Source organism: Zingiber officinale, chromosome 1A (genome assembly GCF_018446385.1).
Source record: "Zingiber officinale cultivar Zhangliang chromosome 1A, Zo_v1.1, whole genome shotgun sequence".
Classification (NCBI taxonomy): Eukaryota; Viridiplantae; Streptophyta; class Magnoliopsida; order Zingiberales; family Zingiberaceae; genus Zingiber; species Zingiber officinale.
In genome coordinates this window covers 27911238-27924624 of record NC_055987.1, presented here as the reverse complement: position 1 = coordinate 27924624, position 13387 = coordinate 27911238, and the positions used below count along the sequence as shown (strand labels likewise).

Here is a 13387-nt window from a genome sequence, read left to right as displayed (position 1 = left end):
GTTACCTTATTGTTGAAGTATACTCCTGTAGTCTTACCTTGTTATTGATATCAGGAATGAAGCGTAGAGAGATAGCCCCTAGTCAGCGACGTGGTCTAGGACGACCACGGAAGCGACCTACTGAGTCAGTGGAGTCTGATCCAGTTGAGCAGGAGGTGGATTCCCTCAGAGATCCTACAGAGGTTGAGACTGATAGTCGTGGACAGACCCACCAAGTTCCCACGAGAGATCAGGGTTTTCAGCCTCAGTTAGTTCCTCCTACATTACCACCAGTGATCCCTACTCCTGCTGCTACTCCTTGGGTGAGGGATAGAGCTCGTGCCCCACTATTAGCTCGGTCGGTAAAGGACTGATTCACCTTGTTCCATGGAGTTCCCGACCCGAGTGTTGCCCGTTCTTGGTTGGGAAATGTGGAGGATACTTTCGAGTATTTGACATGTACCGAAGAAGAAAAGGCTGAATTAGCTGCATACCACCTAAGAGATCAGGCTGTTACTTGGTGGAAGATGCAGAAGACACTTGTTGGAGACCAGAGTATCACCTGGACTTTATTCCGAGATGCCTTCGAGAGACAGTATTTCCCAGCTCCTTATCGTATGGCCCGTCGACAGGAATTCTTACAGTTGAAGCAGGGTGATCGGTCTGTGATGGAGTATGATGCGGAATTTAACCGATTAGCTAAGTATTGCCCTCATCTAGTTGCCCAGGAGAGCGATCGGTTAGATCAGTTCACTCAGGGCCTTGCAGCTTATATCCGTATCAGGATGTCTGGCTTTACTCCTAGTACGTACCGGGAGGCATTAGATAGAGCTTTGATGATTGAAATGACACAACAGCAAATTTCCCTGGAAAAAGGAAAGGATAAGCAAAAGGCTCAGGGTACGACTCCAAATCAGAAACAACAGAACCAAGGTCAGAAGAAACGGAAGAAATGGCATGGATCCCAGGCTACTTCGGGAGGGTCCTATCGATCATCGAAGACGGGACGATCATCCGCTGGTTCTTCTAGACCTCCTCAGAAGGATTCTGCTGGTGAACTTAAATGTTTTAGATGTGGTGTTGATGGTCACGCTAAACCTAACTACCCATTGAGCCAAGATATATGTTACTACTGTAAGCTGCCGGGGCATGTGAGCCGCAATTGTACTCTGAAGGCTCAGCTGCAGGCTGCCAATGTTACTGCTCAAGGAAGTCATATTACTCAGACTCGACGGCCGAAGGGACCGCAGAAGACGCAAAGCACTCCACATCAGCAGAGTATACTACCTCCTCAGGCACAGGTATACCATATCCAGGGTCAGCAGTACCCAGCAGTACCTGTGGCTATGCAGTATTCCTCGGCTGTCCCGTTACATCAGTATCTTCCGGCGCCACCTAGCTCTTGTCCAGTGATACAGCCTCAGTAGTATGCTACCACTCACCAGCCTCAGCAGCATGCTACCACCCACCAGCCTCAACAGTTCGCTACTACTCCACCAGCACCGTTTCAGACCACTACTGGAGTATCGCCATCGTGCCCGGAAGTGGGATGAGTGTATGCTATTACTCGAGAGGAGGCACAGCGGGCTGAGGGATTGGTCTTTCGGGGTATGATTACTATTTATTCTTTTCCTGCTGAATTGTTGATAGATACTGGTAGTTCCCATTCTTTTATTTCTCGAGTATTTTTGAGTAAGATTTGTAGATTACCGGTTCGTCGGACTCATACATTAGCGGTATCTTTGCCCTCGGGAGAGATATTAAATATCAGTCAGGAGATTAGAGATTGTCCATTGGATTTCGAGGGTCAGACCCTTATGGTGGACTTGCAGGTTCTAGATATGCTAGAATTTGACATCATTTTGGGTATGGACTGGTTGGCCAGATATTATGCTACTGTTGATTGCAGCACGAGAGTAGTTACATTTAGACCTCTGGGTCTACCATCCTGGGTATTCATGGGTACCAAGGATAAGGGGATTTCTGTCATCTCAATAATGCAAGCTCAGAGATTATTGTCTTAAGGATGTCAGGGGTATTTGTTGTCTATGATTAAGATTGATCAGAATCATCCCACACAACTTTCTGACATTCCTATAGTTCGGGAGTATCCTGACATGTTTCCAAAGGCATTACCCGGCTTGCCTACAAAAAGGCAAGTGGAGTTCACGATTGAGTTGATTTCGGGGACAGGAACGGTATCAAAGGCTCCATATTGCATGGCACCTAAAGAATTGGAGGAGCTAAAAATACAATTACAGGAGCTGCTGGATGGAGGGTTTATCCGTCCTAGTGTGTCTCCATGGGGAGCTCCGGTACTCTTTGTGAAAAAGAAGGATGGATCGATGAGATTATGCATCGACTATCGGCAGCTGAATGCAGTGACTATTAAGAACAAATATCCACTGCCACGTATAGAGGATCTGTTTGATCAGCTCAAGAATACTTGTGTGTATTCAAAGATTGATCTGCGCTCTGGCTATCATCAGCTCAATGTGAGGGATTCAGATATACAAAAGACAACCTTCCGTACTCGTTATGGACACTATGAGTTCTTGGTAATGCCATTTGGGCTTACCAATGATCCAGCAGTTTTCATGGATCTGATAAATAGGGTATTTCTTGAGTTCTTGGATCAGTTCGTGATTGTGTTCATCGATGACATTTTGATATATTCTCGATCCGAAGAAGAGCATGGGCGATATCTTCGTATAGTATTGGAGACGCTCCAGCGAGAACGTCTCTATGCAAAATTCAGCAAATGTGCATTCTGGTTATCTTCTGTGGGTTTTCCGGGACATATTATTTCTAGCAGTGGTATATCAATGGACCCACAAAAGATAGAAGCTATTACCAAAGTTTGTACAGGAAATTCGTAGCTTTCTTGGTTTAGTTGGGTATTACCGGAGATTTGTAGAGGGTTTCTCTAGCATAGCTCTACCTTTGACTCAGTTGACCAGAAAGGGAGTGAAGTTTTGTTGGACAGAGTCTTGCGAGAAGAGTTTTCAGGAACTCAAACAAAGACTCATTTCTGCACCTATATTAGTGCTTCCTTCCGGAGATGATGGCTTCGTACTTTATACAGATGCATCATTACAGGGGTTAGGCGCAGTACTCATGCAGCATGGACGGGTAGTTTCTTATGCCTCATGTCAGTTGAAAGAGCATGAGAAGAATTATCCAGTGCATGACCTGGAGTTAGCAGCTATTATATATGCGCTGAAAATCTGGAGACATCATCTATACGGGATCACCTTCGAGATATTCACGGATCATAAGAGTCTTAAGTATCTATCTACTCAGAAAGAATTGAACTTAAGACAGAGAAGATGGATGAAATTCTTGAAGGACTATGACTGTACGATCAACTACCACCCAGGGAAAGATAACGTGGTAGCTGATGCGTTGAGGAGGAAATCCCGAGGAGTTCTTGCCTGTCACCGTGTGATGGTTACAGAACTGGTACAGAAATTTTCTGAGTTGGGATTAGTAGAGCAGGGTCCGAATGAACGGGGTATTCTGTTATCTATGGTTGCCCAGTCACCCATCGTAGAGAGGATTAAAGGAGCTCAGGCTACAGATCAGCATCTGTAGTTTTTGTGTAGCAGAATTACCCCAGGACAGCAGATATGGTTTTCTTGTGATGGGAATGGAATTCTATACTTCCAGGGGAGATTGTGTGTTCCTGAGCTACCTTCTTTGAAGGAGGACCTACTTCAGGAGGCACACCGATCCAGATTTGTGATTCATCCTGGTGGTACACATATGTATAGGGATCTGAGACCTTCTTATTAGTGGGCTGGCATGAAGAAAGACATTGCGGATTTTGTTGCACGATGCCTTGTATGTCAGCAAGTGAAGGCTGAACATCAGAGACCCGCTGGTTTACTCCAGAAGATACAGATACCGGAATGGAAATGGGAGCATATCACGATGGATTTCGTCGTGGGTCTACACAGAACCCGGCGAACACATGCAACGATTTGGGTGATCATTGATCGATTAACCAAATCTGCTCATTTCCTTCTGATCCGTAGGACGGAGTCATTGGATCGATTGGCATAGTTGTATTGTAGAGAGATTATCAGGCTTCACGGTGTACCTCTCAGTATTATTTCAGATAGAGATCCACGGTTTACTTCACGATTTTGGCAGAGCCTACAGCAGGCTATGGGTACAGAGTTACGTCTCAGTACGGCTTTCCACCCTAGACAGACGGTCAGTTAGAGCGTACTATACAGACATTAGAGGACCTACTGAGATCATGTGTCATAGACTTCGGAGGTAGTTGGGAGGATCATTTACATTTAGTAGAATTTGCCTACAACAACAGTTATTATTCAGCGATATAGATGGCACCTTATGAGGCGTTGTATGGCAGAGCATGTAGATCTCCCACCTTATGGATAGAAGTTGGGGAAACACAGATTTTGGGGCCACAGAGTCTTCAGCATGATGCAGAGATGGTTCGTATTATCAGACGCAGGTTATTAGAGGCTCAGGATCGACAAAAGAGTTATGTGGATCGGAGGCGGAGACCTTTAGAGTTTTCTGTTGGTGATCATGTATTCTTACGAGTATCCCCTACGAAAGGAGTAAAAAGATTTGGGTTGAAGGGTAAATTGGCACCTCGCTATATTGGACCCTTCCAGATTCTCGAGAGGATAGGGGAGGTGGCGTATCGACTGGCGCTTCCACCATCACTGACTGGGGTGCATGATGTATTCCATGTATCTATGTTGAGGAGATATGTACCGCACCCTTCGCATATTCTCACTGATGTATCAGTTGTACTTCAGCCGGATATATCTTATGAGGAGATTCCAGTTCGGATTTTGGACCGCAAAGAGCGGGTTGCGGAACAAGGTAATTCGACTGGTTAAGGTCGGATGGCGGCACCACACAGATGAAGAAGTCACTTGGGAATTGGAAGATAAGATCCGAGCTAGTTACCCACACCTGTTTACTGAAGGTGAGTAAAGTTTATTTCAGTACACTACAAGAAAAAAGCCTAACAATAGCAGTTTTTCACCATTGTCGTAGCCCATTTTGAACTGTTGTTAAAGGCCGTGTTGTTAAAAGGGGTGCCCAAAGACAACAGTTTTTAACCGTTGTCTTTGAAGGCAAAGACAACATTTTTACAACGGTGAAAAATTGTTGTCTTTTCTTTCAAAGACAACAGTTTTTCACCGTTGTCTTTGAGCGTCTACCTTTAACAACAGGGTCTTCAACAACAGTTTTAAACTATTTACGACAACGGTGAAAAACCGTTGTCTTTTTTAGATAAAAAATAAAAAAAATTAATACACAATTTTCCAATATTATAAATCATTCAAAATATTAAATTTCAAAATAAAATTTAATATACAATTTTCTAACATTCAAAAATAATATCTATAACATTCTGAAGAAATTTCATAAGCAACCAAGAAAATGATAACACTATTAAAACAAAAGTAGAACAATATAACACGAGATTTTCTACTTAGATGTCGGTGAAGAGGAGGGACTGCAGCTCCTAGTGCTCCTTAATTTGTTAAAGTCTCTCCATTTTTTTAGTTTGTCGGCATTCTTCCCAGTACTCTTGAGGGCACCTATTCAAATAAAGATATATATTACAAATTAGAAACTAAACTGTACGCGTGATTCTAATTGCACTGCATAAATGTTACATAACCATAAAAACCATTTGATCTAGTCATCTAATAGAAGTGCAAAAAGCGTTATCTATGTAACATAAATGGTAACCTCTTGAAACAATATGGTTGGCTCTTAAATTTCTTATTAAGCAGAATTTTCATTTTATGTCATTGCATACAAAGCTTCTATTATAAACCATGCAAACATTATTTTTCCCAGTGATCAAGCAACATTAATTCATAGAGATTAATAAACAAAAATAAGCACCATTAATTAATAAGTCATTGATTAATTAGATAATGGAATATACAAATAGAGATTAATTAAAATAAATAAAGGATCTAACAATTACCACTATAATTGACTAAAATTAACAATCAAGAGCTAGGTTGAAGAATGTTTTAAAACATTCTTCAATGTATAAGGAAGCAACTAGAAGTGTTTAACATCTCAGGAACTGAAAATAATGCAAATGCAAACAAATTCATAGATCAAATAAACAAAAACGAGACAACTCTTCAACAAATTTCTATAATCAAGTGATATAAACAAACTGCAGAATTTCATGCGTGGGTAAATCTCAAGTCAAATGCCAATTGAAAGATCAATGTAAAACATGGCATAGACAGAGAAAGGAACATAGGAATACAGAGCAGTAGGTAAAAATATGTCTATTGAACTGAAGAAAAACTATCATATCGTGTATGCTAACAATCACCAAATGGTTACTAATTATATAATTACCTGATGCTTTATGGCAAGCAAGTGCAGTTCAAAAGCTAGCACCTACATCCAAAAACAAATGCTGAAAACATCAAAATTATTGAATCTATATTTTGCCAAATATAATCTTAGATGAGTGAACTACCATATAGTTTGGGTTTAAATATTTCCAAACACTAGCCGGACTTGATAATCAATTTCACATACAACAATTACAGAAGAGTTGAACTTACTTTTGTATCGCTCTCCAATGCAGCATTTGCTGAGCTCATTCCACCTTCGTATCTGCAAGTTGATGCAAGAACTAAACAAGTATTCCAAATTATAAACTTTGGAATAAACAAGGGAAAAGGTTATACCCTGGGATTGCCCTTTCGGAAGCTATGTATGTCAAAGATATTGAAGCACCGCTTGCCATGTTTAACGGAGACATCCAAAACAAAGTGAAGATGAGATATAAAATCTATGTGCCAACAAGAAAAGGAATTGTTTGATAACTTTATTTTGGGTTTTATTATAACTACTAGCATTGCTTTATTCTGTGCGTAAAGAAGAAGATATAATGATGGATTGATAATGATGTTCTTGTCAGGATCTCAAGTTGAAATATACACACAAATGGAACATGCAATTGTTTTGTTTTCATGGAATCGAAAGAAACCTGGATTCATTATTGGAAGAAAGTGTCGAAGCAGGGAGACAAAAGAGTAACTCGAAGCTGAAATTGTAGCAAGATACCCTCTTCTAGATGTCTCCAAGAGTGGCTTCGTTACCTATTTATGAAAAACATAATTTAAAACAAAAGTAAAAAAAACATCATGATTATATGATGGTGTAAGGTAGTACCTCTGGTCCATTGGCAAGAGAATGCACAAAGATGTCAATCCTTCCAAAATCTTTCGTCACAGCCTCTGCCATTTCCTGCACCAAGCAGAAGACACTACAAGAAAAAAGCCTAACAACATTAAGAGAATTGTAAGACAGGTCCCTGCAGTAAAAAGGCCCCTTTATCAGAGAGTGGAGTATGATAGAGTAGAAAGTATTCATGGACATGTAGGTTTGACAGTATTGAAGGTAAAACCATAATTATGAATAAGAAACTTATTTTGAGCAGATACAAGAGGTAAATGATATTGCATCACAAAGAATATAAAGATAGTTGATATTAAGAAGTAAGTTTCTTCTCGAATGAAAATCTTGTCTACACTCACATTGTTGTGAGTTTGCTGGAAATTATGGCCGGTGATAACAACTGATGCTCCGAATAGATGGTGAACAGTATCACTAAAACTAAGTAGACAAATCAAACTCACATCAATACCACATCCGAACATTCATTCGTAGCCTCATAGCCCATGAGGTTGCTGTAAATAAAACCCAGGTGGAGTCACTGACCTGAGTAGCCGGAGATGGGCAGATCAGATCTAGGGCACCAATGAAGAACTAGGGCTGGACCGGATGAAGGAAACAATAGCGATCAGCCGCAGTGTGGAAATCGGCGGTGATCGGTTGTGAGTCCGCAGTGGAAAGCAGCAACTAAAACCTCGGCAAAGAGGAAGAGATCGGCCTCGGGAAACTAGGGATCGGCGTGGAGAAGGAGAGTCGGCCGAGTGTGAACCCAAAATAGGGCACGGAATTGGACGGCTCGGCACTGGGGCAAGGGTGTGGCGATGCTGCTCGAATCAAAAGTCGGCGGCGGCGTCGGCACACAAGGGTGACAGTGGATCTGTGGTGGTAGATTCGTCGCCGGCGCTTGGGGAAAGAGGAAGAAGAAGGTCTCGGTGGCTGGCGGCTAGGGCACAGGGAAAGGGGGTCAGCGTCGGCAGAGGAGAAGAAGAGGAAAGCGAGCTTGGCCGAGGGTTTATCCGCGAGAGGAAACGGCGGTTTGCATCGCCGGTTGGGAGAGGCGGTTAGGGCACAGTCGGGCGCGCGGGGGAGGAAGAAGTAGGGCACGGGTTCGGCGTCGAGGGAAGGAAACAGCAGGGGAGCGGGGGAAAAAGAAAAATAAGGAAAAGAAAATAGAAAAAGAAAATAAATAAATAAATAAATCTAACTTTTCCTCGCTTAAATGGGGTAGCCTAAATAGGCTTTTCCGAGCCCCATTTTTATTCCTGTTAACTCGTCCGTACGAGCTCCGAAAAATTCTCGAAAAATTTCCAAAAATTCCAAAAAAATTCCCTTATGGTGTTATGCCCATTTCCGGTATTTTACATCAAACCCTCAACGAGACTATCAACTCACTCACCGTCGTTGGGATCGGTAGCGCCAAAAGCGAAGCTCGGATTCGGATCGTAAGTCCAGATGCAAACCAAAACAACCCAAATCGCGACGGCCCCTTCCGCCTTCCCTGCGCCATTCTCCCAGCCATCGAAGAGTGAAAGCTCACCTCCCCGCCGCATTGGACTCTATAAATCCCGTCGCCTTCAACTAATGATTTAAGTTAGGCCCTTCCTCCCATAGCCCATTGCCTAATGGTTCCCAGCGAGAGCGACGAGGAGCGTCTTTTGCGGAGGAGTCACAAAGGACTCGGAGATAGGTTTTTATTCGTTGAAGAGTTACGGAGAAGTGGGTTTTAGGTTTTTTTTCATGAAGTTAAAAAAACTGTTGTGTTTTCAAGATTCAACAACATTCAATAGACAACAGTTTAATAAAACTGTTATGTTTTCAAGATTCAACAACATTCAATAGACAACAGTTTAATAAAACTGTTATATATTATCATATAAGCAACACTAAAAGACAATAATTTTTTAAAACCGTTGTCTTTGACATACATTAGACAACAGTTTTTTGACAAACTGTTGTTATTTAAAAAATATTATGGTGAACAACAACAGTTTTCAATAAAACTGTTGTTAAATAGAAAAAAGACAACAATTTCTTGAAAAACTGTTGTCTATTAAGTGTGGTTAAATCCAAAATTTCTTGTAGTGGTAATTAGAATTAGTTTATCTACTACTTCTTGCTCCTAGGAGATAGTGGTAAATTTGGGGACCAAATTTTTGTTAGTGGAGGAGAATGTAAGATATGCGAATTTATTATAGGGTTATCAAGAAATAACCTTACGAAATTTTTAGGAAATTATAGAAATTTTTCTGGATTTTTACGGAGGTCGTATGACTAGTTTTGCGGGGATAGGAGTGGGGGTCTATTTAGAAATATGCGGGTGAGAGTTTAATTAAGGAGGTACTTAGAGTTTATTTCCCTTAACCCTAACCCTAAGTTACTTATTAATATGTTTCATTCCTCACCCGAATCCTAAAACTCGACCCGACTCTCTCTTCCTCTTTCTCTCTCGCGCGACCTCCCCGACGCCGACGCCTACCGCGACCATCGGCGATCTTCTCCTTCTTCTTCTCTCGGAGGCATCGGCGAGGAGGGATCCTGGAGCATTAAGGAGGAGGGGATACTGTTCCGTTTTTCAACCTTTCCTTCTCCTCTGGTCTCGGCAAACAGCAGCGACGAACCCTCGATCCATCGATCTCGCCTGCTGTCGAAAGGGAATCAAGGGCACCGACGTTGGATCTGGCCAGCGTCGACTGATTGGGTCAGGTAACGACCACTGCCTTCTTCCGAATCTTCTCCTCTATTCGTCGGCAACAACAAATCGTGCCCTAGTCGTGAAGTTGAGGTAAGCATTCACTACAAGAAAATTGGGATTTAACAACACTTGAAAGACAACGTTTTTTTTTAAAAAGCGTTGTCTTTTTTCTTTTTACAACGCTTTTAGTGAAAAGCGTTGTCTATCTCTTTATTTTCTTACTAATAGACAATGTTTTTTTAAAAACCGTTGTCTATTACTGATTTTTGTAGGTCAAAGACAACGTTTTCTTAAAAGCGTTGTCTATTAACATTTTTTTAGTGTGTACGACAATAATTTTTAAAAAACGTTGTCTATTGTCAAGTTCTCATCTAAATTTGGGATGATATGAATCATTGGATAAAAAGTAGAAAAACCCTAGATTTCACTCGGCACCCACTTATCTCCCGAATACCCCGAACCCCTCTCACACGATCTTCAATCTCCTCCAGAACCCTCTCACACAAACCTCATCTCACGCCCTCTCCATCCAAATCCTCTCCGGCGAACCCCTCCGCGAACCTCTCCTCCGAACTCCTCTTCACCGAACAAACCTCATCTCACGCCCTCTTCCTCGACGAGCCCACCACCGGGCTCGACAACACCGCCGCCTTCTTCATGGTGGAGACGCTGAAGCACATCGTGGTGGACAAATGCACCAGCATGCAACAAAATGCAAGGCCTGTGACAAGACTGTCTACCTCGTGGATCAGCTCACCGCCGACGAAATCGTCTTCCATAAGTCCTGCTTAAGTGCAATCATTGCAAAGGAACCCTCACGGTATCGTTGTTCGCCTCCCTGTGTAGTTTTTTTTTTTTTGCTGTTCTGGGGGTTTCAACTTCATTTTTTTTTATAATACTCAAAGTAGAGAGTTTGATCAAGATGGGTACTTCATTGTATTGAATGATTTGGAAGATTAGGATTCCAGGTCAATGGTCGATGCTGTAGAGTTGATATTCGAGTTACTCCTGCATAGCAACTATTCAATATGCTATTTTCAGATCATGTTAAAAGCATAGCGATTTTGCCTCCATCAATTACTCGAGGTCATGCAATCCAATAGTCGATTCCTTTCTAAATCTGCTGCTTTAAAATGTTGGTTTGTCTATTGTTTATTTGGTAAGGCTAATCACGAACCACAAGACAGAATAAGTCGGGAGTGATTTATTGATTGATGGTATCTAGTTAGCAAGATTATTATTGAACTGAGAGCACAAAGCCTGCACTTTGAATCTTTACCATCAGGATAAATTCTTGCATAGTTTAGAACCCCAAGGACAAAAGGCGAGCTTTTTCTCAGAAACCTGTTTCTAGTTTATGCCACTAGTAGGAAGAAATTGTAGCATGATTGCATCATCTACAACCGCTTGAATGTTGAGGTGTTGGTGATGGGAAGGCCCGCAAAGTTATAGCTCCATTGGGTCTCAACTTTCAATGTCCTTAATTTTTGATAGTATCATACTGGGAATTATAATTGACCACTCTCAATTTAAGAGTTTTACATGTTTGGGTTAATCATGTTGTTTGAGATGGGGCTTTCTATGTTAAACAATGAGAAGTAACCATTCATCCTTCTTTTCTATTGAAAGCAGAAGGGAATTGTAGAAATAACTTTTTACTATATAGAAAAGAAAAGGAAAGCTTCTCTGCTCTTCACCTTTTGTTCTAAAAGCATTAGTTAATATGATAAAAATTCATTTAGTTTATTTGAACATTATAAAGTTTTTGATGACAATGATAAAATTAAGTCGAGAAAATAGTAGTTTTTTTTCTAATCCCTTTCTTTTTCTTCTCAGCTAAGTACATATTCATCCATGGAAGGTGTTTTGTATTGCAAGCCTCATTTTAAACAACTCTTCAAGGAATCTGACAACTTCCACAAGAATTTTCAGTCATGTGAGGCTTCATTACCATAAGAATAATCTGATGTGTCTTTCTCATAATAGCTGCACTAGTAGTCGTCTAAAATTTTCCCGTGTTTTTCAACTGCAAAATCTTCTGATAAAGCTCTAGAACTAGTTAGTAAAGATCTGCTAAATACTGATTTCTTCAGTGCTTATTTTAAATCACTCATCCTTTGTTGTATCAACTAGATTGTAACACCTCCCTATAATTGATTAAATTTCTGTTGTGAAATTTTTTCAACCAGAAGCCCCAAGCAGTTTATGTTGTGAAAATCACACATTTACTTCATATTAGCTTTGAAATTCCGAGTTGAATATTTAAACTTCCAAGGCTTGAAAAATATATCGTCTAACCCTAAATTTTATCTTCAGCTCACTTGCAAATTAGTTTGTAGCAGATTCTATATCATCTTTTCGCAGTGTAGATTACTTTGTGAAAATCACAATTTTATCTCATCTTTAGCTTCGAGATATTCCAAGTTGAACATTCCAAACTTTCAGGTGTCTGAGATGTATTTTTTTAGCCCTAAATTTTACTACAAGAAGAACTACCTTATGGTGCTGTTGTCATTTTTTAAACAGAAAGAAGCCATTTATAAATTAGTCAAGTGCTAAAGGAAGATGAGACTAGAGGTGACTCCTAACAATGAGACTCTTAACTTTGCCCATCTCTGCATTCGCCAAGTGTGAGCATCTCCCTGGTGGAAGAGAGGTACATTGCAATGCCATCAAAACTAGACAGATTGACTCAGTTCTGCATGCCACTCTCGTCGATTTCTATACTAAATGTGGTGAATTGAAATCAGCAGTCATGTTGCATGATGAATTCCAAGTAAAGAGCAGCACCATATGGAGCATCATGATGTGAAGCCTTATTCAGAATGGTGAGTTCTTGGAAGCTGTCAACATGTTTGAAAGAATGCAAAAGTCTGTAATTAAGCCTTGTAAGGATGCTCTAAGGGCCTTAGTTGCTGCATATACTAACTTGGGAGCTTTGTTGTTGGGTAGAAGAGTTCATAATCTTATGTAGGCTGTGATTGTGTAAATAGAATTTTTTTTTGTAAATATTATAGTTTTTGTATACATTCAAATTTACTAGTGTGGTCAAAGAAAAATAATAGTTTTGTAAATATAAAAATAATAATTTTGTAAATAGATTTTTTTTATTTTAAAAAGACAACACTTTGAAAGCGTTGTAAAAGTATTATTTTTTGCAAAAAACAACAACGCTTTTAAAGCGTTGCAATAATGATGTTTTTGCAAAAAAATACATAACGCTTTTAAAGTGTTGCAAAAGCGTTGTCTTTGCTACAAACGACAACGCTTTAAAAGCGTTGTTGTTGAGCAGACTTTTAACAACAGTGCCTTTAACAACGCTTTTTCAGGCACAAAGACAACGCTTTAAAAGCGTTGTCTATTAGCTTTTTTGTTGTAGTGATTTTGGTTTTTGGCCGTGGATTCGGACCTCTACTCTTCTTCTAGTGTTGATTCGAGTGATTTTGATGAGGAACAATACCTGCGTTTAGGTTCCGGCCTCCACAGCTTTATCAGATCATCCTC

The 13387-nt window shown here is 40.6% G+C and overlaps 2 protein-coding genes across 2 annotated transcripts; one reads left to right on the top strand and one right to left on the bottom strand.

The window, feature by feature from the left end:
* Positions 1-6061: 6061 nt before the first annotated feature.
* On the bottom strand, positions 6062-8710 carry LOC121997134 (enoyl-[acyl-carrier-protein] reductase [NADH] 1, chloroplastic-like). Its single transcript, XM_042551398.1, has 8 exons — positions 8652-8710; positions 7554-7632; positions 7189-7263; positions 7003-7115; positions 6702-6752; positions 6576-6627; positions 6364-6405; positions 6062-6076 (listed from the first exon to the last, which is right to left on the bottom strand). The coding sequence occupies exons 1-8, from the start codon at positions 8708-8710 to the stop codon at positions 6062-6064; spliced, it is 486 nt and encodes a 161-aa protein (XP_042407332.1).
* A 103-nt stretch (positions 8711-8813) lies between these two features.
* LOC121997127 lies at positions 8814-11766 on the top strand. Its single transcript, XM_042551387.1, has 3 exons — positions 8814-8878; positions 10305-10703; positions 11720-11766. Exons 1-3 carry the CDS (start codon positions 8814-8816, stop codon positions 11721-11723), a joined length of 468 nt encoding a protein of 155 aa, XP_042407321.1. The 3' UTR covers positions 11724-11766.
* Positions 11767-13387: the final 1621 nt, after the last annotated feature.